The sequence below is a fragment of the Lonchura striata genome, chromosome 17, assembly GCF_046129695.1.
Source record: "Lonchura striata isolate bLonStr1 chromosome 17, bLonStr1.mat, whole genome shotgun sequence".
NCBI classification, from domain to species: Eukaryota; Metazoa; Chordata; class Aves; order Passeriformes; family Estrildidae; genus Lonchura; species Lonchura striata.
Genome location: NC_134619.1, coordinates 6383767 through 6411501, shown reverse-complemented (window position 1 = coordinate 6411501; position 27735 = coordinate 6383767). Strand labels below are relative to the sequence as shown.

At 53.4% G+C, this 27735-nt stretch overlaps 3 protein-coding genes across 5 annotated transcripts in view; 2 read left to right on the top strand and 1 right to left on the bottom strand.

The window, feature by feature from the left end:
- Window positions 1-7375, top strand: part of LOC110469024 (peroxidasin homolog) — a 44202-nt gene extending 36827 nt beyond the window's left edge. The window contains exons 17-23 of the mRNA XM_021527418.3: window positions 1018-2521; window positions 2993-3127; window positions 3701-3909; window positions 4764-4878; window positions 5226-5319; window positions 5516-5633; window positions 6893-7375. Of these exons, the coding sequence (XP_021383093.2) occupies window positions 1018-2521; window positions 2993-3127; window positions 3701-3909; window positions 4764-4878; window positions 5226-5319; window positions 5516-5611 (2153 nt within the window). The 3' untranslated portion in view covers window positions 5612-5633; window positions 6893-7375. The remainder of the gene's footprint in view (window positions 1-1017; window positions 2522-2992; window positions 3128-3700; window positions 3910-4763; window positions 4879-5225; window positions 5320-5515; window positions 5634-6892) is intronic.
- Window positions 7376-10428: 3053 nt separating this feature from the next.
- SRMS (src-related kinase lacking C-terminal regulatory tyrosine and N-terminal myristylation sites) lies at window positions 10429-18742 on the top strand. The gene is made up of 8 exons (XM_021527417.3): window positions 10429-10886; window positions 13626-13747; window positions 14613-14779; window positions 15658-15796; window positions 16271-16429; window positions 17292-17473; window positions 17614-17770; window positions 18142-18742. The coding sequence occupies exons 1-8, from the start codon at window positions 10531-10533 to the stop codon at window positions 18333-18335; spliced, it is 1476 nt and encodes a 491-aa protein (XP_021383092.1). The 5' UTR covers window positions 10429-10530; the 3' UTR covers window positions 18336-18742.
- A 4942-nt stretch (window positions 18743-23684) lies between these two features.
- Window positions 23685-26245, bottom strand: PPDPF (pancreatic progenitor cell differentiation and proliferation factor). Of its 3 annotated transcripts, none has more exons than XM_021527414.2 (5): window positions 26123-26245; window positions 25279-25367; window positions 24440-24514; window positions 24190-24286; window positions 23685-23994 (listed from the first exon to the last, which is right to left on the bottom strand). In XM_021527414.2, exons 2-5 carry the CDS (start codon window positions 25331-25333, stop codon window positions 23904-23906), a joined length of 318 nt encoding a protein of 105 aa, XP_021383089.2. In that variant the 5' UTR covers window positions 25334-25367; window positions 26123-26245; the 3' UTR covers window positions 23685-23903. The 3 variants fall into 3 exon arrangements, with proteins under 3 accessions (XP_021383089.2, XP_021383090.2, XP_021383091.2); XM_021527415.2 differs by lacking the exon at window positions 26123-26245 and adding an exon at window positions 25784-26104; XM_021527416.2 differs by lacking the exon at window positions 26123-26245 and adding an exon at window positions 25799-26104.
- Between the last annotated feature and the right edge of the window lie 1490 nt (window positions 26246-27735).

The following is a 27735-nucleotide window of genomic DNA, read 5'->3' as shown; positions in this document are numbered from 1 at the left end:
TGTTTTGGTAAAGGTTTCTTAGATGGCTATAAAAGCCCTATTCCTTAAAAAAATATTAGCCATCTAACTGATAAAGGAGTATCCTTGTGGGTCTGAGGTTCAGACTCTCAACAGCATGGTCTGAGATGTTTCCTGCCCTCCAAATGGCAATGAGAACAGTGCTGTGAACTCAGAGGTATTTGGGTGCTGCTACAGAGGAAGTGGGATATCCCTTTTCTGTCTCTACTACTTTGACCTCTTAGTTACAAACTCAGGTAAGTTCCAGCAGCTCAGGTTCCTTGTGCTGAGGTAAGATAGCAAACAACAAAGCAATGTAACACCAGAAGTACCTAATGAGGTTCAGTCATGCAGCAGCTGGACCCCAAAACTTCCTACCTGGCACATCCTTGATATATAACAAGCACTGCTGTTCACTGCGTGCTTCTACCTATACGTGTGATTCATCATGGAGCAGGCATGTGTGTTTGGGGCCTGTAAATATTTTTTCCTGCCTGGATGTGTTCCAGGGTGCAAGGAATGCCTCTCCAGGCAGCAGGTCTGGTCTGGGCTGGTTGGACTGCCAGCCTCTCCTCCTCATTGCCCTGTCAGCATCCACACAATGCAGCATCATTCAGCATTTTCACACGGCCCAGCAGTGCCCTGGCAGTCACTCACGGCTTCCTGCTGCTCGTCACGTAGAGCTTGGGTGGGTGATGGAACTCGTGGTGGCAGGAATAACCCAGGGAGCCATAAAATAAACCTAGAATAGGGACCAAGACCACCCCCACAGTTTGCTCTGCCAGTCACAACATTTCTGGTTTCCAGCTCTGTGCAATTTTGTCCCTTTCTTTTTTGCTTTGTGGGTCTGATGTGATTCTGTGCTTCCTTTGCTTCCTATAAATTCCACAGCAACATGACGCTCAGAGATGCCCAAGCCCATTCCGACAGGGGTTTTCACACAGAGCCGTTCCATGGGACAGTGGGAATCAGGAGGCTGCAGGTGATGCCTGACCTGGTGCTCTGCCCTTCCCTCTGCAGGCTATCGCTACAATGACCTGGTGTCCCCTCACTACCTGACCATGATCGCCAACCTGTCGGGCTGCTCCGCGCACCGCCGCACGCCCAACTGCTCCGACATCTGCTTCCACAGGAAGTACAGGACCCATGATGGCTCTTGTAACAACCTCCAGCACCCCATGTGGGGTGCATCCCTCACAGCCTTCCAGAGGCTCCTCAAACCTGCCTACCAGAATGGATTTAACCTGCCCAGAGGGTTTTCCTTGGCAGAAGATGCCAGGGATTTGCCCCTTCCTCTACCTCGCCTTGTCTCCACTGCTATGATCGGGACCGAGACCATCACCCCCGATGACCAGTTCACACACATGCTCATGCAGTGGGGCCAGTTCCTGGACCACGACATGGACCAGACGGTGGCAGCCATCAGCATGTCCCGTTTCTCAGACGGAGCCCCCTGCAGCGAGGTGTGCACCAATGACCCCCCCTGCTTCTCCATCGCCGTCCCTGCCAACGACCCCCGCGTGCGGAACGGGCGCTGCATGTTCTTTGTGCGCTCCAGCCCCGTGTGTGGCAGCGGGATGACCTCCCTGCTGATGAACTCTGTCTATGCCAGGGAGCAGATCAACCACCTGACATCCTACATCGACGCCTCCAACGTTTACGGCAGCACGGAGCAGGAATCGCAGGAGCTGCGGGACCTGAGTGGCCAGAAAGGGCTGCTGAAGCAAGGGCGAGTCGTACCCAGCTCAGGGAAACACCTCCTTCCCTTTGCTGTGGGGCCACCCACGGAGTGCATGAGGGATGAGAACGAGAGCCCCGTGCCGTGCTTCCTGGCAGGAGACCACCGTGCCAACGAGCAGCTGGGGCTCACGGCCATGCACACGCTGTGGTTCAGGGAGCACAACCGCGTTGCCACTGAGCTGGCTGCCCTCAACCCACACTGGGACGGGGACCTCCTGTACCACGAGGCGCGGAAGATCGTGGGTGCCCAGATGCAGCACATCACCTATGCCCAGTGGCTGCCCAAGGTCCTCGGGGAGGCTGGGATGAAGATGCTGGGTGAGTACAAAGGCTACAACCCCAACGTCAACGCGGGGATTCTCAACGCCTTTGCCACGGCCGCTTTCCGCTTCGGGCACACCTTGATCAACCCCATCCTGTACCGGCTGAACGAGACCTTCCAGCCCATCCGACAAGGCCACATCCCCCTGCACAAGGCCTTCTTCTCCCCTTTCAGGATCATGCAGGAAGGGGGGATTGACCCCCTTCTCCGTGGGCTGTTTGGGGTTCCTGGGAAAATGCGGGTGCCGTCTGAACTCCTCAACATGGAGCTGACAGAGAAACTCTTCTCCATGGCGCACTCTGTGTCACTGGACTTGGCTGCTATCAACATCCAGAGAGGGCGAGACCACGGCATCCCACCCTACAACGACTTCAGGGTCTTCTGCAACCTCTCCTCAGCGCAGGAGTTTGAGGACCTCCGAAATGAGATAAAGAACTTGGAGATCAGAGAAAAGCTCAGGAGGTACTGTAGCCTGGATGTGGAAGGATCAAAACTACTGGAGACCAGTCAGTGAAAAGTTCCTGCTTCTTCCTGTACACCCATGGAATAACCTCCCCAGATATTGCCCCCTACAGATGTTAAGATAGGGTAATAACTGCGGTTTAACAATGAGGTCAGACAAATGAAGTTTCTCCAAGTGATCGGTCTGGTTTTGGGTGGAATGTTGTCAGGCACTTCTGTGGTGTAGTTTGGGAGCAGATTGAGCCTTGGAGCTATTTTCCAGTCAGATTAAACTGTGTCCTATCTGCCCTGTCTGCCTCTTCCAAGGCAGGTCTTTATCCTATTGTCTTTTAGATAAAAGCATTAAAAATATTGTCCAGATGTGTTCCTGACATACAAATTTCTATGTTGGTATCAGATTTATATTATCACCACTCTTCTCACGCTCTTATATTTTTTTTGTTTTTATATATAATATCTGTTATCCTGCAGTTTATATGGAACTACCAAAAATATTGACCTGTTTCCAGCACTTATGGTGGAGGATCTTGTTCCTGGGACCAGAGTGGGACCAACACTGATGTGCCTGTTAACAACTCAGTTCAGAAGGCTGAGGGATGGAGACAGGTATTGCCATTGGAATCATCCCAAATCCTTTGGTATTCTCTTTGGGAGGTTTTTTGCCTTACAGGAAGAAGCAGAATCTGTAATTTTTTCTTATTTATTGTCTTATGATATGAGGAACAGTGTTCTGTGTCCAGTGTATTTGCAAGAACACTTGTCACAGTTACTGTCAAGGTGTCCTTTCTTGATTAAATGATTTAATTTAATTTCACTGCAGAACACTGGGAATCATTGAGGATGTTCCCAACATCTCATGAAAATCCTAGAAAATGTCCACAGGAGCTTCTTTCTAATCCCTGTTTGCTGCTTGTGTGAACGAGACATCTTTTCCTGGCCATGCACTTAGGGCAGGAGCATGGGGGGTTGTGGGTTCAGAAAAAGCCATCTGTGTTTGCAGCCACCTGGCACCAGAGCAGACGCTCATTTTGAGGGGTGTGAGTGCTGCCACACAAATGTCAGGGAGATCATTTTCCTCTCCCAGCCTCACTCACTCACTCACTCACTCACTCACTCACTCACTCACTCACTCCCTCCTCTCCCACTCCTGAGTCATGCTGTGATTACACCCCACTGCAGATTTTGGTATGAGAACCCCGGAGTGTTCACGCCGGCGCAGCTGACTCAGATCAGACAGGCGTCCCTGGCTCGTGTCATCTGTGACAACAGTGACCACATCCAGCAGCTGCAGAGAGACGTCTTCCAGGTGGCATCATACCTGCAGGGCATGGTCAGCTGTGAGGAGATTCCTGCTGTGGACCTCCGCCTGTGGCAGGACTGTTGTGAGGGTAAGGAGAGGGATGTTCTGGCACTGACTGATGTGGCTATCACTCTGGGTGGCATTTGTCACACGTCACAGCAGCTTTTATGAAATTGTAGCTGATTTCTGGCTGCACCATGAGACCCTTGTGTCAGCAGATGGGTGCAAAGAGAACTGAAAATAGAAATGGAATGGAATGGAATGGAATGGAATGGAATGGAATGGAATGGAATGGAATAGAATAGAATAGAATAGAATAGAATAGAATAGAATAGAATAGAATAGAATAGAATAGAATAGAATAGAATAGAATAGAATAGGAAAATTATATTTCTGCTGTAAAGGACCTGCAGCAATCATCCTGTCCAATCTCCTGACCAATTCAGGGCTGATCAAAAGTTAAAGCAAATTATTAATTATGTCTTATTATTATATCCAAATGTTTCTTAAACCCTGAGAAGTTTGGGACATTTGCTACTTCTCTAGGAAGCCTGTTAACTCTGTTAGCTTCATTTTATCTGTCTGAAAGTCCACTTCGCTGAGGGCTTTGTTCTCTGACTGAGGAAGAGACTGAAACAGGACATGATCCCCAGCATGTGTCATTTCACAGATTCATTTGGGAGTCTAAATCTTTGCCATTAAACCTCAGATCCTGCCATGGTCCCCTTGGGCTGCATGCTGGTTCAGGTGTCCATTTGAGACATGGTAATCCACAAGTGATGCACACCCTTTTCCACCTCTTGGTTGCCTCCTTCCCTCTGGCCCAAGAGATGTGTCCAGGGTGGATGGTGCAGGAGGGCAGCCCTGCCTTGCGCTGCTGCCATTGACTCACCACTGTTTCAAAGACCAGTGCTCACTGCAGACTTTCCCTTCCTCCCCAAGACTGCCGGACACGAGGGCAATTCAGGGCTCTTTCGCAGCGCTTCCGGAGCAGGAGATCTCCCGGCTTCAGCTACCCAGAGGAAAACCCTGCAAAGCACAAGCCTGCCTTGCCCAGGTGTAGTATCACCCCTTTTACCTCCAGTTTATGAAAGAGAAATTCTAATAACTCTGTCCATTCACGCCTCTGAATCTGGTGCTTTGCAGAGATCTGGGGTCAGGGGTGGATCAGGAGAGAGATGCTGAGCTCAGCCAGGCCTCCACACTTCAGTGCAGAGCCCAGCTCTGATGTGTGAATACCTGAGCTGAGGGACCTTTTGGCTGGCATCTCTTGGCAGGTGAATCTTGTGGGGTCATTCCCTTTGATGCTCACTTGGAGGCTGATGTTAGAGAAGGCAAAATGATTCCCTCACCTAGGAAGCAGCTGTTTGCATAACCCCTTTCACTTTTTATCCCTGACCCCAGAGACGAGGCACCCTCTCCAAGCTCTTCCTCCAGAGAGAATCTTGAGTCCCTTGTGACTGAACTGGAGAAGACAGTCACTTCCCTACGGAAACAGGTAAAACTTGGTGCCCCAATGTTTGTCTTTCACGGAGTCATGAACCTCAGCAAAGGAAACTTGAGCCAGCATTTTCTTCTTGTATTTGGGGTGGGTTAAAGATTATCTGTGCAGTGGTGCAGACTCCTTGCATTTGGGGCAGGTTAAAGATGATCTGTGCAGACTCCTCTCAGATCTGCTGCTTTCTCCCCCCCAGGTGAATGCACTAGAGAGCCAGCTGAGGTGGCACCACAGGAACACCAGCACACGTGGACAGGGCAAGAAGATTGGGGACAAATGGAGAAAAAGATGACCACGTTGCCTCCTTGTATAAGGTCAGTGTGCTTGTTCTGGGCTGGGCCCCACAGGGTCCAGCAGTGTTCCCATGCAGGGAGGAATGGAGCAATGAGGTGATGAATGGGACATGAGGCAATGGACTGAAATGCAGCAGGTTAGACACTCGTTTCTGCTGGCAATGATTAGTGACTCACTGGAATGGGCTGTCTGGGGACGTGGTGGCGTATCCGTTCCTGGAGGTCCTTTAGGAACTGGTTTGGCAAAGATGGGGAAAGACATAAGTATAGGATGGACCAGGTGGTTTGGGTGAGGTCTCCTGGGCTTATTCTCCTGGGACTCTGGGTAGGTTTATTCTAACAACATTTAATGTCATAACCCCAAATCCAACAGCCTCGGAAGGACTTTGTGGGGAGGGATATCACAAAGCTCACTGATGGAGTGGATGGACTGGTTCCTCCCCAGGGGAACAAGGACATCTGGGCAGATGGAGCAATCCATCATTTGCTTACAAACTGGCAGAGATTTCCCCCTGCCCATCTGAGTCACTCTGCTCCTCACTCCTGAAGGCACCAGTCCTCTGTTGAGCCCAAAAGAGAGCAGCACAGCTGTGAGGTGCCTGTGTCAAGTCCCTGTCAGCCCCTGCCAGCTTGGGGACTCGCACTGCTTCTTCTTAGCAGTGACACAGACCTGGCCAGAACTCCACTCCAGGTGTTCATGGGCATGGGGAGCACAGCCTGAGCTCCCTTCTCCTGCTTCCCCTGGAGATCCCTGCAGCCTTGGCAGAGAGGCTGAACAGCTCCCTGGCACCTGCCAATCTGGGGAATGTGGTGAAGGGGTTTTATTGGGTTTTATGGTTACTTCAGGGACAGGAACAGAGGAGTTTTGAGAAATGCAGTTCTGCCAGGCAGTCAGTACTAGTAAAAGCATTAATTCTCTGGGAGTTAGATTAAAGGATGGGGCAAGGCTGGTCTGTGCTGATAAACACAGGGAAAAGCAGAAAGGGAAAGCCTGGAGGCTGGCCAGGCTGTTTATCAGCATGATTTGGTGTTTTGGTCTTTACAGATTTTCCACTAAAACAGGGACTCTGCTTCAGAAATGTGACAGTGTAGTGTGATAAATGAATTGGCTTTTCCTTGCCATTGTTTCAGATCCCTGAAGAGGCCTGGGTTTGCAGGGTCCCTGAAAAGTTTTACTGTGCGTTTAAAGGTTTTTGTGCCCCAGACCTGCCAGGTACAAAGAGCTCACTCTGCCTCCAGCTGCCCCTCCAGAGCTTCTCTGTTTTCTTGTGCCATTTCAGGTGCCCTGTGACCTGCACTCCTTCTCTCCACCAGCCAGTCCAACCCAACCCTACAGGGCTCAGAGAGCCACCACGAGACCCCCTGGTGCTGTGCCTGCTCTCACACCTCCTGTACCACTCCCTGTCCCAGGACCACTGAACTTTTGCCTGTATTGAACCTTCTGCACTGACTGTCTACGAGCCCCTCAGTCCCTGGAGCCTTCCTGCCCTTGTCAGCCTCCCAGGGATGGGCTCTGCCCTCGATGGTGACAGCCCAGAGTCTGCCAAGGTGCCTCTTTCTTCCACAGCCCCCAGGAAACAGAGACAAATTGAAGCTGCTTTAATGCCACTGTTCTACTCTGCTCCTCTTCCCATGCACTGCTGTCATCACCCACCAGCCCTTGTCTGAGCTGTCATGTGGACACCCATCCAAAACAATCCATTAAGAAGCTAAACCTTCCTCAAATGCACTGTGGTGCCAGGAAACATCTGGAGAAATCACTAAAAAAAAAAAAAAAAAAAGACAAAGAAACATGAAGAAACCCCAACCATCTTCTGGTGCCATCAAAAAGCCCAAGAGGAACCTCAGGGCTGGTATTTCAGGATGGGGTGCCAGGTACAGTGTGGCCACCCTTGGTCTCCAGCTGGGTTTGCCAGTCACTGGTGACAAGTGGCACAGCCCATGACCCCAGAGTCACCTGCCATCCCTCAGAGCCATTTCTCTCAGCATGACCTGCATTCTCCAACTTTCTGCCATTTAGGGGCCTAATTGTAATTATGCTCCTCTTCCTTTTTTTCCCTCCAAAAGGGCACTTTGCTGGAAGATGTATTTTGTGTGTAAATGTAGCAGGACCTGGAACAGAACCTCGGCTAATTAGGTGTAATGGGTGCTGTCATTAGTGGAGGGGAGCTGCTGGTTTCTGTCAATTAGGCTGGGAGGCCACGCTGTGGTGTTTGACACACGGCTGGATGCAAAATGCTGCTTGTGTTTATGGCTCCCTGGTGTTCTGCAGCCAAACCAGGGCTGTGCAGGCAGCTCTGCTGGTTTTGGGGCTCTCTGGAGGTGCTCTTTAGTGGTGCTAGAACTGAAGTCCCTGTGTACCCACCACAGCCCCAGATCTGTGGACAGATTGCTTTTAATAAACTTTGGTAAGCTGGTCAGAGGGACTGAAGAGGAAATACTTGATCCATCAGATATCTGTGCCTTCCTTATCTTTATCACTTTTACTGCATCTTCTCACTTTCTTTCCCACAGCACAAGGACCAGAAACTTCTATGAACGTGCTTTTCTTCTTTATTTTTTTTTAGGTGTTTTATAGTACTAAAAGGGATTCAAAGCAGCAGGGATGCTCCTGGAGCTGAATAGGAAAATAATAATAAAAAAAGATACTAGAAAAAGGTTGTGATTTATCATCTCTTTCCTGGCGTGGGGCTGAGCTGTGCGTGTGTGTCCTGTGCAGACAGAGGTTTGCAGGGATGAGTCTGTGCTCTGCATGTCTGGTAGGTTCAGCTCAGAGGCAGTATTTAGTCCTCAGGGATGTTTGTCATTTGAGAGTACTCTTTCATTTAGGTGCAAATCAAGATCTAAAACCTTGCATGTTAGAAATCAGCTGCACTCGTCTATCGCTGGTACCACTGGAGGATCTAATCTGGCAAAGGTCAATAAAGGTAAATCAGTACACAGTCTCCTTTTGCAGACCAGAAGTTCAGTGAGACCTCCTTCAGAACAGTGAGGCACAAGCTCTGTGTGCATCTGATCAGATTTTTTTTCAGGGCATAACCAGGCAGCCCCTTTTGCTCCTGATGGAGTGTGACATGAGGAGCACACTTGTCACAAGGGCTGCAGAAGGACAGCAGAGGGGGGGGTGTGCCTTCCCTTTGGTCTGCAAACCCTTCTGTGCTCCATCCTCAGTTCCCCTCCTCATTCTGAAGTGAGAAAAATACACAGAGACATTACACAGTGGGGAAAATGCACAGAGACATTACACAGTGGGGAAAATGCACAGAGACATTGCACAGTGAGAAAAAAGCACAGAGACATTACACAGTGGGGAAAATGCAGAGACTTTGCACATCCCTGTGTGGCACTGAGGGTGAGGCTGTGAGCTGGGCAGGGGGCAGACCTTGGGGAACTCATCCATCTATTCAGGTGCTACTTGGGTAAGGAGGGAGCAGAATATTTTATTAAAGACTTTCTTTCTTTCAAGTTCTCATCAGTTCAGGAATGCACAGGCCATGCTGAGTGCTCTGTACTCCTGACCTCTGCCCTGGGCATCTCTGCCTGGGAGAGGGTGAGGAAATTGCTGAGTCCAAAACCCAGACAAGGAAATCTTTTTGCAATTTTTTTTGCCATCATGGGACACAGAATGCAGGACACAGCATGTCTAGAGCTGTTGACCCAAGCATGGGTCCAGCTTGTTCCTCATACCCCACATAGTTGCAGTTGGCAGCCCAGACTCCTACAATTAATTTTTCATATTTCTTTTTAAGTAGCCTCTTTCAAATCCCAACTACACACCCAAAATGAGCTACACAGACCAACTGCAAGCAGAGGAGAACCAAAATAATAGGCTCAAAGCCAGGAGTGGGTTTACCAGGCACAAAACTCCCACTAATTATTTGGAACAGTTAAATGACAAATCCAGGTGGGGGCTGGGGGGTTGGAGTTGCTCACCAGAGCAATCTCCAGGTGGCTTCAAGTGGACATGGAAGATGTGAGGGGGTGATCTCTGTCTTTTGAGTGTTGCCTGTGGGTGGTGGGATTTGGGAGGGGATTTGGAGCATGTCAGTGTCCAAGTGTGACCAGGGCTGGGGAAGTGTGGCTGTGCTGGCACTGTGAGAGCTGGGGGCTGCATTCCAGGGCTTGGCTGTGGATGCCATGCAAGCACCTGAAGCTGATTCAGACCCTGCATCAGGCAAAGATCTGATTCGTCGGGGGATCCATCTCTGGCGGAGGCTGAGTGAACACCAGATCCTGGTGGGTCTGGGATGTGAATTCCCTGCAATCCTCTGCAAACAAGGAATTAGTGTGAGGAGGCAAATGCTTTAGTGGGGTAACTCTTAGAGAACATTGTAGACCTAAGGAAGAAAAGATCCTGTGTTATAAGCCCCCCAATTTCCAGCCAGGAAATACCCAAACACTTCAGATATCTTCTAAGGTTATTTCCTTAATTCTGTTTTAACTCTCCCACATTTGTGGATGCAATTACTGTCCTATGGAAAAAAAAAAATATCCTCCCACACAAGTGAGATGAAGACTATTAACTGGAGTCAGCCACTTGTGACTGAGCTGCTTGAAGAACAGAGAGCTGCGTTTACGGTGCTCTGGTAAGAAGCAAAGAGCACACTTTAAAATAATGATTAAATGAAATATCAGTTCTTCTTCTTCGAGAGCAGCGAGCCCGGCTGCAGCTGTGCCAGATGTGCCCGTGGGTCTGAGCGTGGGACTCCTGCCTGCAGACTCGTCCCGCCGGCAGACTCGTCCCACCAGACGAACCAGTTTCACTTTCAGAAATAGGAAGTTCTCCGGGAAGGGCCGGCGAGCGCCCAGACGCGTGCGGGTAACGCGGGCCGGCAGGATGAGCATCCCCGCATCCCCGCTTGCCGCGGCCCCCGGCAGCGCGGTGGCATAGCCCGCCGCGGCCAGCGCATCCCCGGCCATGGAGCAGTTCGTCAGGAAGCGCCTGACCTTCCTGACATCCTTCTGGAACAAGCTCCGTCCCCGCTCCGTGACGGAGAGCTGCTCGCTGGGGTATCTTGGCTCCGATTCCGTTTCGCTGAACTCGGAGGCGACTTCCATTTCCTTCATCCCCAAGTCCTCTCTCTGTATCGCTTTGTACGCTTTCACAGCCCGCAGCGCCGAGGAGCTGAGCGTAAGCGCAGGGGACAAACTGCGTGTCCTCAGAGAAGAGGGCGAGTATGTCCTCGCCCGGCGGCTGCTGGGGGAGCCGGCCATGGGCTACGTCCCTGCTGCCTACGTGGCCAACCTCAGCCAGGGCACCTCCGCTCACCGCCCGTAAGTATCCCCTGCTCCGGACCCACGGGGGGATGCTGGGCTAGGGCAGCGCATCCCGCGCAGGGAAGGGCAGCGCTCACCCTCCACAGCGGCGGCGAGCGCCGGATCCTCGACCCCTGCTTTGGTCATCAGCCTGGGACTGGGTCTGAGCGGGGACCTGCCCTCCCCTGAGCACCCCCGCATCCCCTGCAGCCCCTGCAGCTCCTACAGCTCGCGGCAGGAGGGTGGAGGTGTTCGGCAGAGGATGCGAGATTTGGGGGATGCTCCAGCCGGAGAGATCCGCTCCCGGCTGCACCACCCTGGCACGGGATGGGCCGGCTCTGAGCTGGGTGCGGGGTGATGCTGGGCTGGGTTGCAAAGGCTCCTGCTTGCTTTGGCGTCTTTCCCTCTTGTTAAAGGGGACTCAACACGGAGAGGGAGCTGGGGAACTCGTACCTGAGCCCTGCCAGCTCCAAAAGGCTTGGGAACACGGGAAGAAGCATTTGGGGTCGGTACCTGCCAGGAGGCCCAGAGCTCTGTAGGACCGGCTGTTGCTGCCGTTGCCATCCTGCTTATCCAGAGCCAGGGGCTTCCTCCCGCTCGGTGCCTCTGCCAGCCGCCAGGGAGCTGGGGACATGCCTCAGCCCTCCTGGGAAAGGCCAGGCTGCTCGTTGCATAAAGCAGCCCGGCCCCGACACGCCGGGCACAGCGCCCCGAGACACGGCTGCTCCCTGCGCCCTGAGTCACCGGGCGGGGCAGCCGGGACCCCTCCGGGCTCGCCCTGTGCCGAGTGGGGTAAAGGAGAGCAGCGGGAGAAGGGTCCCCGGTGTGCAGGCGGATGGGAGAGACCCTCCCTGCGTGTGCTTTGAGGAAGGCAAATCCAGCGCGGTTGGGCTGTGCTGGCACCACAGCGGCGTGGGGCGTGGGGCCGGCTCCCTGCCCGTTCCCATGGCATGGGACAGCTGGACAGGCTACAGCGGAGTGTGTGCCTGTGTGTGTGTGCCTGTGTGTGTGTCTGTGTGTGTGTGCCTGTGTGTGTGTGTACCTGTGTGTGTGTGCCTGTGTGTGTGTGCCTGTGTGTGTGTGCCTGTGTGTGTGCCTGTGTGTGTGTGCCAGTGTGTGTGCCTGTGTGTGTGTGTACCTGTGTGTGTGTGCCTGTGTGTGTGTGCCTGTGTGTGTGTGCCTGTGTGTGTGCCTGTGTGTGTGCCTGTGTGTGTGTGCCAGTGTGTGTGTCTGTGTGTGTGTGCCTGTGTGTGTGTGTACCTGCGTGTGTGTACCTGTGTGTGTGTGCCTGTGTGTGTGTGTACCTGTGTGTGTGTACCTGTGTGTGTGTGTGTGCCTGTGTGTGTGTGTGTGCCTCTGTGTGTGCCTGTGTGTGTGTGTGTTCCTGTACGTGTATCTCTGTGTGTGTAGCTGTGTGTACCTGTGTATGTGCACCTGTGTGTACATGTGTGTGTACCTGTATGTGTGTGTTCCTGTACGTGTACCTCTGTGTGTGTACATGTGTGTACCTGTGTGTGTGTGTGTGTGTTCCTGTACGTGTAGCTCTGTGTGTGTAGCTGTGTGTAGCTCTGTGTGTGTACATGTGTGTACCTGTGTGTGTACCTGTGTGAGCACCAGCCGTGGGCTGCTGGTGCCCAGCCTCACGCTGAGGACAGGGCCCAGGCCGATGCCACGGTGTGGGAGGGCAGAGGGCAGGAACGTGCCCGGCTTCCCGGGCGGAGCAAGCCGTGAGCACGCAGACTCGGCGGAGCCGCGGGTCGGAGCTGCCTGGTAATTTGTTCACCCATCACATATAATTTCCCGCGTGGCTTCTCAGACGCTGGCGATCCCAGCTAATGAAACTTTTGGCTTCTCACGTCCTGGCTGCCTTAGGCTGGATGGAGCTGTGTCTTCCTGAGCATCCCTCTGTGTCGGGACCCAGCCAGCCAACGTGCCTTTCCTTATGGGAATTCAGTGGTGAATCTCAGTGATGTGACACAGAAAAGGGGTTTGGCTGGGTCCTCCCCTGGCTTGGTGCTGTGACATCCCCAACCACCACTGCCACAGCTGGAGCAGCAAAATGCAATTGCCAGAAATGTTTCCATCCGTGCCATTTACTCATGGGCTCAGAGCTGGTTCAAGGAGTGCAAAGGGATCCTGTGCCTGCATGTCCATGCTGTCATGGCAGGACACAGGGACAACCTCACCAGAGCATCTTCCACACAGCACCAGGTGGTTGCTGCTTTATTTACCACAGGCTGCCAGCCCAAGAGTATAAACCTCACAGGTCTGGGATGGAGCTGAGTCTTGGACAGCAGTGTCCAGAGACTGGTGGAGGAAATGCCCCATCCCTGGCCGTGTTCAGTACCAGGCTGGATGGAGTTTGAGCAGCCTGGGCTAATGGAAGGTGTCCCTGCCCACAGCAGGAGGGGGTTGAATGAGATACATTTTAGGGTCCCTTCCAACCCAAACCATTCTGGGATTCTCTGATTCTGAAATGAAATGGTCTGCAGGCAGTGAGCTGCAGTAAACTGCAAAAAGTGCCTGTAAAGCCCACCCAATGGAACAGCCCTGGTGCATGCAGGCAGCCACCTACAGGTTTTGAGACAGGTTCTAGCCATCATGCCCCTTGGTGGCTGTAGGAATGAGCAAACAGTGGGATCCCAGCAGCTCCTCCCTCTCCTCAGCTCGGAGGGTGCAGAATCCCCTGAAATGGATGCAGACCCAGCTGTGCAGCATCTCCTTGCCCTGTTCTGACCCTTCTGCTCTGCTCCCCAGCTGGTACTTCAGCAAGATCAGCCGAAATGAGGCAGAGCAGCTCCTCCTCTCCCCTCCCAACCAGCACGGCTCCTTCCTCGTCCGGGACAGCGAGAGCAGCAAGGGCGAATACTCTCTCTCAGGTGACCTTATGGCAATTATCCAGACAAAATTAGCAGAGGGAAAGGAAGCAGGCTGTTCCTTAGGGGCAGCTCCTGGCTTGCTTAGCATGGGGTGAAAACAGGAATCGGTTTAAAGCACTTTTCAGCACCTTGTTGAAGGGAATGGGCAGCTTTCTGAGGGTCAGGGGAAAGTTTACAGAGCAGGCATGGATTACTGAATCACTGTGGCAAATGAAAGTGCATGGCTCCTGTCTGGGGTATGAAAGCCATAAACATTTCACTGCAGCTTAATGATGGTTTCGTGGCACCAACTCCCAGGATTTCATTCCAGCAGCTTTTGTCATCGGAGGGTTGTTTAAAAATATGCTGCCACTCCAGATTGCCAGGGCCTGGGCTTCTCCCACATACTGAAATCTGAATTCAGGGGATTTTGGACCAGGCAGTACCATTACAATCTGGTTTTATCCCCATAAAAGTAATCCTAGGAAAATTCATGGCAAACTCTACATCCCACCATCAGTCCCTGAGCTGTGAGAGTTACAACTAGCCCTCGTTTATTCTCTTTGAGCAGCTCTGATGCTCTCTGAGCAGCCCATGGTGGAATTATACCTGGGAATAAAGCTTATTAATGATCCCTGATAATAGAGCATCACCTCTGTGGTCCAAAGGAGCCTGGCTCACAATGGCCAGGAGTGCTCTGGACCAAGAGGTGGGAGCAGAAGGGAGGTGGGGAGTGGGATAAAGCTGTCCAGGGGAGAGCTGCATTGCTCTAACTTTATTAAAGGACTTGGAATATTTAAAGGAGAGAGGGTGGAGCCAGCAGGGAGGTGGGGATGAGCTGACATTTGCATGAGTTGAGTTTTCCCCAACCTGGGCTTCCCCACAGTGCGCAACCACGCCAAGGTCAGCCACTTCCGAATCTGCAAGAGCCCCAGGGGCAGCCTCTACATCCAGAAGGGACACCCCTTTCCCAACATGGAGGAGCTCCTGGCCTTCTACACGGAGCACTGGAAGGTCATCCAGAGTCCCCTGCTGCAGCCCTGCAGCCCTGCGGTGCGTACGGGCACAGCTCTGCTCCCCGCCGCTGGAGAAAAGGAAAGGGAAGCCAGGGAAACTGGAAAAAAATAGTCCATCCTTTTGGGTTTTGAGCTTTATTTAACTAAATTTAAAGCCCACCATTAGAATAGCTTTGATCAGCCACGTTAGGCCTGGGCGTGGTATTTATATGTGTTTTTGACCAAGCCAAAATGCACAGAATTTTCCGAAATGTGTTGTCCATCTCAAAGATTGGAAACCAAGTTGTTACAATCCCATTCAATACGGATCCTGGAAATACCTGCGCTTCCAATTTTTTCCCCGAGAATATAAGACAAAACACATGGCTTTTATGAAGTTTTCATACCAATTAGTACAACACTCATAAGTCTAATTACGGTATTAATCCCAAATTGCCAGCTCATTTCCTGATTAGAGTTCCATCCACTTGGAAATAGCAATTAACCATGTGAATAATCCAAGAGTGAAATTGAAAGGTATGGGATAAAAGAAATGCTTAATGAACTGAAGTCTAAATCAGCCATAATATGCAGTAATATTAATTCATGCATTTTTATTTATTGGTGGAGATGGAGAAAAGCCACTTTTGAGGTCAGATAAGGATTGAATTATGGCTTGAACTCCTGGTATTTCATGTAGTCTCGGAACTCTCCCCCTTGCACACCTGAGGTTACAGCAGGGCTCATGCAGAGGATGCCCCATGTGTTCTGTGCCCGCAGTGAACACTGAGGGAAGGGCAGTGCTCAGGCTCAGCCCCTGGCTGGTGGAGCACCATGTCCTGCTCCTCTGTGGGCACCAAGGGCTGCTGCAGGCTCCAGCAGCAGGTCCTGGCTGGCTGGCTGGTCCGAGTGTGCCATTCCATGTCCATCTGACAGACTCCCCCCGAGAGGGACGGCTGGGAGCGCCCGCGCTGGGAGTTCACCCTGCGGAGGAAGCTGGGAGAGGGCTACTTTGGAGAGGTGTGGGAAGGGCTGTGGAAGAACACGGTGCCAGTGGCCATCAAGATCATTAAAGGTATGTGAAGAATCAGATGTTAACAGCAGCCAACTGAGCCTCTTGTTCACTGCCATTATCATTGGCCCTCCTTTGTTTTCTCATCCTCTTGGCCACTGTGACTATTTTATCATGCAAACTGCAGTAGGACCTGGTGAGGAGCCACTGGAATATTTCTGTGCACAAACCTAAGCTTGGGCTGCATTCCTTTAAAATGGCTCCAGCCAGTGGGTGTGTGACAAGTGACATCACATCAAATCAAATGGGTTTGTGATGCATCAAGTCCTGATGGGGCTATGAACCTGAAAATGAGACCCAAAGCCCCATGGAAAACATCTCTTTGGCTCTGAGACACAGGTTGTGCAGACCTGAGCTTTGAGAGCAGGGATGGGCTGTGAGCAGGTAAAAAAGGTTCTCATCCCAGTTGGAGGCACTGAGGTCCCAATGTCTACATGAGAAAGTGGCTCACAAGGGCTGTGTTGCTTTCTCCCACAGCTGACATGAAAGCAGAAGACTTCACCAAGGAGATTCAGAACCTGAAGCGCCTGAGGCATGAGAAGCTGATCCAGCTGCACGCCGTGTGCTCCCTGGAGGAGCCTGTGTACATCATCACCGAGCTCATGCGCAAAGGCAACCTCCACAGCTACCTCAACAGTGAGTGCTGTGCTGGCCCCACGGGGTGGGGGATCCTGGGTCACTCCTTCCTGTGCCTCAGAGTGGCCCTGTGACTCTGAATGGGGACCCTAAGACAGTGCCAGCCTGGTTTCTGCCCTATTTGATCAGTGTAACCCAGAGCAATCCATGTGCAGATGGATTGGTGAGATGGTCTTGGGATCTCTAAGTCTGGCATGATCCTTTGGGTAGCTGTGTGGGCTGGGTCTGTATCAAGCCCTGGAAGCCCAAGCCCATTGGTAGGGATCTTGATCCCTCCTCCACCTACCCATGGTCTGCCAGCTCCCACCAGAGCACAGAATCTCACTGCTGTGTTTGGGCTGCTCCACCTTCTTTAGGAATGAAACAGCCAAACCTCCCCATGAGTTTGTGCGTGGGCAGAGCTCATAACATGCCGTGGACCACTCATCACCCAGTTTAATTTTCATGGCCTTTCTTTTCCTGACCCAGCACAATCAAACAAGCTGCTCCCACCAAGACCTGTTTTTCTACAGGGTACTCCCCCTCCCACCCACACTGACCTTGTTTCTGACTGGGGCTCCAGCTGGAGCTCACAGGTGCAACAGGCTGAGAATCCTGCAGGGAGATTTGCATGGAAGAAGGTCACCTTTGGCTCTGAACAAACTCTGGATATCTGTGACCTTGGTGCCCACCCTTTTCCCATGCCTGAGGAGCACATGGCTGTGCTGAATTTCCCACACAGCACAACCAGAACAATTAGACAGGAGCACAGATTTGAGGTTTTACATGATCCTCACTGCCAGCACAGGGTTCCTTCCAAACCAAAACACCAAAAAACCTGTTGGCAGATTGCCCCCAATGCACGGATTGTCTGCATTAACAGGTCCTGAAGGGAAGTCCCTGGGCACCTCCCACCTGCTCAACATCGCCTGCCAAGTGGCGGATGGGATGAGGTACCTGGAGGAGAAGCACATTGTCCACAGGGATTTGGCAGCCAGAAACATCCTGGTTGGAGAGGAACTCACCTGCAAAATCGCTGATTTCGGACTTGCCCGACTCCTCAAGGTCAGGATACTGTGGTCCTTCCCTCCCACCACTCCAGCTCATAGAGCTGTCCCACGATGGAGGCAATCCCTGCCACCCCCAAAAGCCGTGTCTGTATTGTTCACCCCATCCCTTATGTCCTATCTGCCATTTCTTTTCAGGATGACATTTATTCCACCAGTAGCAGCACCAAAATCCCAGTGAAGTGGACGGCCCCAGAGGCAGCCAACTACCGCACCTATTCCCTCAAGTCTGACGTCTGGTCCTATGGGATTCTGCTCTACGAGGTCTTCACGTATGGACAGATCCCATATGAAGGTAGGGCTGCTGCCCCACTCCTCTGCCCTCCTTTCACCCAATGGGCAGCTTGCCCATGGTCCCCAAAAGCAATAGGGTCATGAAATGTTATATTGTCCCTTCCCTAAGGGATATGGAAGCAGTTCCTGGAGAATGAGCAGGTTATTGTCCATTTAGGGATGGCTTAGAGGGATATTCAGTGGTTGCACAGTGGGTGTAGGAGCTGGGGGTAGGAAGTTGGTCTGGATCTCCCAGATCCTGTTTTCTACCACCCCTCTGGCAGAGAGACACCATTTCACAGCACTACCAGTGACGTCTTAGCCACTGCAGGTGTACCTTCAGGGCATCCTTTGGGGACACCAGACTCAGGGACATCATCTCCTTCCTTGCAGGAATGACAAACCAAGAAACCGTACGGCAAATCACCAGGGGCTACCGCCTCCCCCGGCCCAGCCCCTGCCCCCCCGAGATCTACAGCATCATGCTGGAGTGCTGGAGTGGCAACACGGAGGAGCGTCCCACCTTCCTGGCCCTGCGGGAGAAGCTGGGCTTCATCTACAGGCGGCTGCTCAGCTCCCTCTCCTGAGGGACCCCTTCCCACCATCCTTCCTGCACAAGCCCCTCCAGGCCAGCTCTTGCCAAGAAGTTCCTTCCTTCTGGTTTGCCCTCTGACAGGGCTACAAGGAAAGCACATCCCCCCCAGAAAACAGCCTGTGGTCCCTCACAGCCAGTGTGCAGGGAGGTGGCCAAGGGAGAAAGCAACAAGTTGTGGAGAACTCGTTGCCAGCACTTGGCTGTTTAACAGTTTGGAGAAGCCCCATGGAGGCATCACTCAAAGTTTACATCTTCGTTCACTCAGTAGGGTGAGAGGTCCCTGCTGCTCCCCACACAAACGTGAAGGTTTGCAGTTCATGTTCAGTTGTGGGCTCTGCTTGATTTATCTTGTAGTGTGTGTTTGGTGTATTTATCAATAAATGTGTGTGCATCCTCCCACAGGAGTCCTTGCAGGGCATTGCTGGATGCTTCTCCCCCAGCATGACACTCCACTCCCTCCCAGGAATCATGGAATGGTTTGGGTTGGAAGTGCCTTAAAGCTCATCTTGTTCCAACCCCCCTGGCATGGACACCTTCCACTAGAGCAGGATGCTCCAAGCCCTGTCTGACCTGGATGTGAACACTTCCAAGGATGGTTTCAAGGAGCCCCCCAAGGACAGGTTTGAGGAAGCACAGATTTGCAACCAGCCCACACATAAAACCATTCTTGTGTCTCTTTGGACTCTATTCACCCAAGTACTCCCGTGTGCCTCTGTCACCCCTTTCCCAGGCAGCAGCCCCACATGTCCTGAGGACTCTGCACAACCAGTTCCTGACTGGGCTGCTCTGATCCTTGTCTCACTTACCATTGTGTGGCTATTCCAAGAAAAATTAATGTCTATTCTAACATTGAATGCCTCCTTATGCCAGGTGCAGGCAGCAAAGGTAAAACCCTGCATCACTCTACTTTTTATCCCACTGCCCCCAGCTCCTCCCTAATCCCAGGATATGGCATTGCAGGGGGACCTTGAGCCACTGGTCCCTCTCTAGTCGTGGCAGGGTTTGCTCCAGCCAAGTCCTTGCTGCCCCCTGCCCATGAACACTCCCAGAGGCTGGACTGTCCTTGGCAGCAGTAGAAGAACACATGGAAAAGCAGGAATTGGAGCAATGGCAAGGCTCCAGGCTGGTGCAGGCAAGAGCAGCCCGAGTGGGGCTGTTAGAGCCCTAACACAATCGTGGAATTGGTGGCAGGAACAGACAGGCTGTGGGTGAAAGGCAACTGGCAGAGGTTTAGAATTCCTCCTGACAAGCCCATTTTGCCCCTTTGCAGGTGACCAGTGGGACTGAGCCAACAGCAACGTTGGAATTGATAAAGTTAATAAAGTTTATGTAACATTCCCCATGCCTGGGCAGTGTCCATGCTGTGCAGAGCAGCAGAAACAAGTCTGGCTGTTGGCTGAGCAAGGCTCCAAGCACGAGGGGCCTGGAAAGGGGAGGCAGGAACGAGCTGCAGCCCTGTCCTGGGAAGGCAGCAGCTCCTGGTTGGAGTATTCCCAGAAAAAAAATGTGACAGGTTGGGTTGGGACATGGAAAGAGGAGATCCTCTTTGCAAGAGGAAATCCTCTCCTTGCACAAACATTTTGCAGCCTGACCAAACACCTGAGCAGAGATATGCACAGCCCAGGTCCTCTCCTGCAGGACAGTAAAAACTGAAGGCACGTCCAGCAGTGAAGGGTTGTAGCACACTAAGGAAGGGCAGGGACACGGGGCAGGGGAGGCTGCTGCACCTCACAATCACAGAAGGGTTTGGGTTGGAAGGGACCTTCAAGATCACCTTGTTCCAGCCCCCTACCACGGGCAGGGACGCTGCCCACGAGACCAGGCTGCTCAAATAGCAATAAAGACAGTAAATGCGCAGGTCTGGCTGCCACCAGATGGAGCTCAGAAATAAGCAGGAGGAGAAGGGTGTGCATGGGGTGATGGGGCTGGTGTGGGACACAGCCATGCGTGCTGGGGTACCTGGAGATGCCAGGGGGCTGGCAGGGCACCAGCCTGACAGACACATGGCCCAAAAGCAGCTCACTCAGCAGTCACAGTGTGGGGATGTGACCACACAGTGCTGCCCACAGCAGTTTTCCTTCCTCCTCCTCTTCCTCTGCTGCATGAAAAGCCAATCCACAGCCTGGGCTTGCCCTGCAGCATGGTCTGTTGGGTTTTGGCATTTCTCAAGAGTCATTAGTTGTTTGCTAAAAGTAGAGAGACTTGGCGTGGCAGAGGGGAGTGGAACCCAAATTTTCCTGTCTGTTCCCAGGATCTCAGCCTGAGCTGGGCACTGCAGCCCTCCCCCCAAAACTGGACCAGGCTTTTCTTTAGGTCCTCTCCACAAAGGCAGGAATGCTGGGGTCTCAGTCACTCCAGAACTGCTCTGGAGTGGGCACTGCAAATCCTGCTGTGAGATACTGCAAATCCTGCTGTCAGATGCACTGCAAATTCTGCTGTCAGAGGTACCTCCTGCTCCTTTTGCAGCCTGGCATGTGCCCACTGGAGGATTCAAGGATCGGAGCCTTCCTTGACCCAGTGGCATTTGGAAGCAGCCTCAGGCTAAAGCAATGTATTTCAGCTGCACAGCTCATTTCTATTTTTAAGGCCCCACATCAGCATTTGAAGGGTGAGGGGGATGCAAAGCTGCTGGAGGGAAATAAACCAAACCAACCCCCAGCAGCAAGAGGCAGGGAATGTAAAGAAATATTTCGCACTGGAGGCGGCGGGGTGGTACGAGGGCTGCTGCAAAGGACGAGTGAGCAGCAAACACCAGTGAGTTTTTAGCAAATAGGTGGATTAATCAGCAGTTAAAACACCATTAGGGCAGCAGAGGGAAGACATCAGTCCCTGTGGAGCTGATGCCATGGGAGGTGGGTGCTTGCCCCTCCATAAAGGAAGAAGGGAAGGTGCAGTGTATGGGGAACCCCTTTCATTATCTTGCTTCTACTGCACAATGTTTCCCTTTCTATCCCACCACAGCAGCAACATGAGGACACAGGATATCAGCTGGAATCACAGAATCACTTGGGTTGGAAAAGCCCTCTAAGATCATTGAGTCCAACCATTCCCCCAGCACTGCCAAGCCCACCACTAACCCATGTCCCCAAGTGCCACATCCACAGGGCTTCTAAACCCCCCAGGGATGGGGACTCCCATGCTTGGGAACTCTTTCCGTGTGGAAATTTGTCCTGATATCTAACCTAAACCTCTCTTGCCACAATCTGAGGCTGTTCCATAGAATGTGAAATGAGAGTTTTCTCTCATCACTTGTTACTTGAGAAGAGAGACACCCACAGCAGTGCAGATGGAAACAGAACAAAAATAAATGTGCTTGGCAGTCAGATGCTTTTCCAAAATGTCTGCAGGCTGTGAAGGGGCAAGAAAGGCCCAAAAAGCCTTTCAACCCCAAGCAAAAACAGTAATGCCAAGCGCTTTGCTTTCAGAAATGCCATGAAGCTGCCCAGGAGCACATTTGGGGGATCTGGATTCTCTCTATATCTTCACTCCTAGCAGAGAAGGAGTCTGTGACACTTCACAGACATTATGAACAGCCTTTAATTCAGCAGGGTTTTTCCAGGCAGTTTTGCTTCACTGCACAGGGAACCATGGGCGGAAGGGCAGCCACTGACAGGTTTTGCAGCCCCTGCTGAAAATCCAACCCACCTTGGAGCAGTGTGGGAAGGAAGCTAACCTCCATCCAACATCCAAAAACTAGGTAAGGGAGCATCCATGTGCTCCTGGCATCACAGAGCAGCTCGCTTAGAACTGGATCAGGCTGGGGAACGTGCCCAGATGAAAGCCAGGGATGTAGGATTGGTGCCTTTGCTCTGTCACTGCCTCCCCTGGGTGCCTGAGGGCAGCTGCTGGGTTTGTCCCTCCACGATCACAAGACCAACAAGCAAATACAGTAATATTGACTTTACCTTTGTGTGTCCACACTGATTTCCAGGCTTGGAAAAAAATATTTGCCTCTCCAAAATATGAGGCTTTTGCTGGCAACCTGCAGCAGAGGAGATCCCTGAGGCTTCCTGGGGTTGAGCAGCACCCAAAGGGCTTTGCTGGGCCCTGGGAAGAGCCTGGAGCAGTGCCACAACCACATGTCCCAGCCAGCCAGCCAGCCCACCTTGCCTTGTCTTACTCAGAAAGGGTTTATTTTATCTTGATTTTCCTGCATTTTATGAAATTTAAAGGCTGCCATGTGCAGCCCCACAACAACAGCTTGCTGCCTGTCTGGAAGTCACATCAGATCAGTTGCTGCCATGGACATGGGGGTCACCCTCAGGGTGCTGGCAGTGCCCAGACTGCTGGAACACCCCTGAAGCCATCCCCTCTGGATGCACACAGCAGGAGCAGAGGTGCCAGTGCTGCCCTGGCACTTGGAGGGACAGGGGACACAGACACTGCCCAGACAAGGAGCAGTGCCTGGGGAAGCAGCGCTCAGAGAAAAGCTTACTCAACACTTTCCCCTGTAAAAACAACAGAACTGGAAGTGACCCTGGATGCCCCTGCAGAGCAGCCACAAAGCAGAGCAGCCACTTGCCCTCAGCTGCTCCCTGCCCTTTGTTCTGCCAGCACAGGACACCGAAGTCACAGCTCAGGGGTCCTGTGGCCTCAGCTGCCATCGGGCTGCAGCACTTGGTGCACACAGGGACAGCCCCACACCTTGTGCTGTGGCTGGAAGCAGAGCAGGAAGATTTGGCACCTTTAAATGAACCTCTGCAAGGGTTTTTGTTTTGCCTCCAGCAGGATCAAAGGTGCTTCCTTCATCCAGGCTCTTGTTTTCCCAGCTATTGGGCTGGTCACACAAGGATCAAACAGTCAAACTGAATAACTGAAGGCAAAAATCAGGCAAAACAGCACTTGGGCCAGCTGGGATCCAGGGCTGCAAACCCAGAGCAGCCTCTGAGCTGCATCCATACCATGAGCTGCAGCCTCATAGCCAGGTCCATTAAATGCATGTCTTGAGCAAGTTTTATCTCTCTCCTCATTATGCAGGGGTCACTGTGCACCTAAATCCTTCCCCCAGCCCCAGGCACACCTGCTCAGGCCCTAGCATTCACTCTATCCCTCGAGCTACCAAAGCAGTGCAGAGCAGCCTTGTGTTCAGGGAACAAAACAAGTTCAGTGCCAGCAGGGACGGGCTGTCTGGCCAAATAAGGAGAGGAGAGGGTGAGGGAAGGCATTTGCAACACCAGCACTGCCCAGCCAGATCCTGCTCCTGTGCCAAGCACACACGGCCCACTGAGTCGGGTTGGCACGTCATACCTGGCAGCACCACATCCTGCTGTGTCCTGCTCCAGCCCCACCAACACCCCCAGCACCGCTCTGCTCTCCCCCTCCACAGACAAAACAACCCACAGCGCTTTAAAAGGCTGCTCAAGTTTATTCATTGCCATTGTACGAGTTTAGGGTAATAAAAACCTGTTTGAGAGGGCTTAGTTACACCGGGAGAGAGTAAAAAAGGCAGGAGTGGAATCGCCGGGGCTGCTGTGCTTGTCCATCAGCAAGCAGCACCTCTTTTGCTCGGAGCAGCCGGCTGTTCTGGAGGGAGGGGTGGGAGGGAGCGCCGCGGAGCCGCTCACATCGCCCCGGCTCCGGGCTCGCTGCGCCGCCGCCTCTGCGCCGCGCCCGGGGCTGCCGCTCCCCCGGCCACCCGCAGGGCTCCCGGGCTGCAACACACAGCAAACACAGAGTCAGCCGTCCTGCCGACCCCCAGATGTGGCACCACTGCTCTGCTTATTCCTGCAGCAAAGGCACTGACGTGGTCCATTGGGCCAGGACGCGCCCTGGGGATGCAGCAGGGATAGCCCCACGCGCCCCGGGTGCTGCATTGGTGCTGCCCCGTGTCGCCTCAAAGCACTCACCTCTCCTGGGACTCTGACACCGTTGTCATGGCCAGGTGAGTTGTCTTCCCAAAGAAGAAGCTGGCCCACCACTGGCCGGGGTCAGACTTGGGCAGATCTGAGCAATGGTGCATGACAGGGAGAGCCCAGGTCAGTGCAGCCTGGGCCACCCCAACCTCACCCCACAGGAGAGGCTGGGTCACCTCCAGCAGGATTTCCCAAGGAGGGACCAGGAGCAGAGTCCCCACGAGCCAGGACAGGTGGCACTTACCTGGGCCATGGGGGATGACCTCCCCAGAGAACTCTGAGCTGCAGGAGCTGCTGCTGGACGTGGAGCTCAGGCGCCCTGTGGAAAAATCGTGGCCATCAGAACCACTGCTGCCCCATGGCCGTGCCACGAGGAGGAAAACACAGCACTGGTGAGGCTGGGCCTGGGTGATAGGGCTGACTCATGCCACTGCTTGCCCAGTTTAGTGCCAGGCCAGTAAAAACCTCTAGGAAGGGAATTCTGGGGAGATTCCAACTGCAGGGAGCAGGACAACACCTGAACCCCTCTGTAGGAAAAAACCTGCAACCCCAAGGACAAAATTTAGTGACTTGAGAGGCTTTTGCAGATGACTTGAGGCCAAGAGGATGCAAATTCCTGTGTACAATCCATGGGCTTTTAGTATAACAGCTACAAGCCTGCTGCTTATTTCATCTTGGGGGAATCCTTTGATTCCCTCTGGTTTAAGCAATCCATTAAACCAGAAATTCTCTCCTGGGTAAGGTACCAGGAGCAACCATTGGTTTTGGTGCTCGTTTTTGAAGTAACAGTGGAAGGTGAAACTGTCCACCCCATCCCCTACAACCTTAGCAACAAGTGAGGTAGATTTGAGCCCCCTCACCAGCTGGTACAGATGGGCTGGGGGGCCCCAGGGAGGGTCTGGGCAGCAGCAGGGACACTGCTGGCTGTCCCCTTTTCTCACCAAGCACTCACAGGGAGCTGCAGCTGTAAGCACAGACCTGAGCTCAGCTCCATCGCTGCTGGAGCCACATCCCCCCACACCTGGCAGAGACCACCATGTGCTCACCCACACCCCAAGCCCCCGGCCCCCAGCCTGCCCTTACTTCTGTGATAGTTGTGCATGGCCACGAGCGAGCCGCTGGATGGGATGGATGCCATGGTTCCTGATCTTGGTTCTTGCGCAGATCTAAACCTGGGAGCACAGAGGCAGCTGTCAGCACCCACCCTGAGCCACCCCAGCACCCCCAAAAGCTTCAGGGGTGTAAATGTACCACTGGACGTGCAACCCTGCACTGGGAACAGTGGCTGGTGCTCACTGCACATGGGTTAAATCCACAGAGCAATGTGTAAAGCCAAAATAATTCTGTCATACACAACTGCCCGTGCAGAGCATAGCCCCTTCCCGACCCCCCCCTCCCCGGGTGTTTTTCTTGCAGGAGTCCAGCTCCCCTCCTTGGATCAACATCTGGAGTTACAAAATCCCAGGCGGATGTTGCATAAGAAGCAAAGAAATGTTGAGCTGGGGCACACACCGAGGGTGTTCCTGCGAGAAGTTCCAGCCCCAGCCTGTCCTCAGCAGCCTCCCCATCACACACAGCCGGCACAAACCTGCCCGCCCTTCACCTTTGATGCGGTTCAGCTCCAGCTCTGAACCGGAGAAATTCTTTCCCTCTTCCTGGTACAAAACACCTTCCTGCCAGCAGCTGACTCTTCCCACACAGTCTGACCCCTTATTCTCCGAGAAAGCTCTAAAAACCACTCAGGGGGTCAAAAAACGCTGCCAACATCTGCCAACTGCTGGCGGACAGCGCGCGTCGCCCGGGAGAATCAACCCTTCCTTAGCGGGGAAACTGAGGCACGGGGAAGTTCCTCCCGACAGCGACCCAGCGCAGCCCCCCACGGCAAAGCAAAGGCTCGGGGACCCCCGCTCCCCCCCCGGCAGCGCACCTGGGCCGTGTGCGGGCTCCGGGCAGGGCAGGGCAGGGCAGGGCAGGGCAGGGCGGGGGTCCGGCGCGGCGGCCGCGGATCGCTCGCACCGCCCGGCCTGAGCCGCGGCGCTGCCGAGCCGCCCCCGCGGCGCAGCGCGGCTTTATCGGGCCGGACACGCCCGGCCGGGCTGCCCAATGCCGCGGGTTTACCCGGCTCGGACACGCCCGGCCGGGCTGCCCAATGCCGCGGGTTTATCGGGCCGGACACGCCCGGCCGGGCTGCCCAATGCCGCGGGTTTATAGAACCCGGACACGCCCGGCCGGGCTGCCCAATGCTGCGGGTTTATAGAACCCGGACACGCCCGGCCGGGCTGCCCAATGCCGCGGGTTTACCCGGCTCGGACACGCCCGGCCGGGCTGCCCAATGCCGCGGGTATATGGAACCCGGACACGCCCGGCCGGGCTGCCCAATGCCGCGGGTTTACCCGGCTCGGACACGGCCGGCCGGGCTGCCCAATGCCGCGGGTTTATAGAACCCGGACACGCCCGGCCGGGCTGCCCGATGCCGCGGGTTTATAGAACCCGGACACGCCCGGCCGGGCTGCCCAACGCCGCGGGTTTATGGAACCCGGACACGCCCGGCGGGGTGCCCGGTGGCAGCGGGGCTGCCCCGTCACCGCCCAGCCATCGGTGGCGATTGACGCCCCCCGAGAGCTCGCGGAACGCCCCGATGTGCGAGGGTGACCTTATGGGGTTCGTATCCCCAATAGTGTGTTCTGTGTATGTTTGATATTCTGTTCTGTGCTTTCAGAACTGAATATCGAAGTCAAGGTTTGTTTTGCCTTGTTACCAGCCGGCCCACCTCCCCCATGGTCTGGTGTCTAGGAGAGGCCGGTGCTAGCTTGCTTTTTGTTTGCTTGCTTTGCTTGCTTCTGCTTTTACCTTTGCTTCCTAGTTAGTTTAGCTAAGCAGTCCAATTCTTTCCCTGGACTGTTCCCTTTCCCTTTCCCTTTCCCTTCCTTTCCTTTTCCTGAATACCATCCAACCTGCTCTGGACTGGAAACACCGAGGAGCACCGAGCCCTGCACTCTGTGATCTGCAGCAGCCATCCCCAGTGCCCAGAGCAATCCCCAGTGACCACCCCCAGGAGAGACTTTCTGGATTTGTTCATCTCTTCAGAGTGGTCAAAGAGTTTTGTTGTCATCTGGTGTTGCTAATTGTTTTGGTGCTGGGGAGTGCTTTGTTTGTTAAATAAACAGGTTCTTTTCCACTTCTCTCAGAGAACATTTTTCCCGAACCAGGTGGGTGAGGAGGGGCTGTGGGGGTTTGTTTTCTGGGGGCTCCTTCCAGGGGGTTTTCCCCAAATTTGCCCTAAACTAGGACACCCAACAACACCCAGAGCAAGGGGGTTCCTCCCAAAAATCCTGCCTGCCCTTCTCCTCTGAGGTGGTTTGTTGCCCTGACTCTTAAGATTTTATAAAGCTTTTTGAGTTTATATTCTTGTAGAGAACTTTCTCACACAACTTTATGTAAATAATCTATTGTTTTGCATTCTTCCATAGAGGCGGAGAAATTTGCTGTACTAATAATTTGTCCAATGTCGTTGGAGAGGTGGCACATTCACCCTCCAAT

Bases quoted from the DNA above. Each gene is read 5' to 3' on its own strand.
- SRMS (XM_021527417.3), top strand. From the start codon at position 10,531: ATGGAGCAGTTCGTCAGGAAGCGCCTGACCTTCCTGACATCCTTCTGG. The intron at 10,887-13,625 runs GTAAGTATCCCC...TCTGCTCCCCAG, and splicing joins GGCACCTCCGCTCACCGCCC to CTGGTACTTCAGCAAGATCA. The intron at 13,748-14,612 runs GTGACCTTATGG...GCTTCCCCACAG, and splicing joins GGGCGAATACTCTCTCTCAG to TGCGCAACCACGCCAAGGTC.
- PPDPF (XM_021527414.2), bottom strand. From the start codon at position 25,333: ATGGCATCCATCCCATCCAGCGGCTCGCTCGTGGCCATGCACAACTAT. The intron at 24,287-24,439 runs GTAAGTGCCACC...ACCATTGCTCAG, and splicing joins GGTCATCCCCCATGGCCCAG to ATCTGCCCAAGTCTGACCCC. The intron at 23,995-24,189 runs GTGAGTGCTTTG...TGTGTGTTGCAG, and splicing joins GTGTCAGAGTCCCAGGAGAG to CCCGGGAGCCCTGCGGGTGG.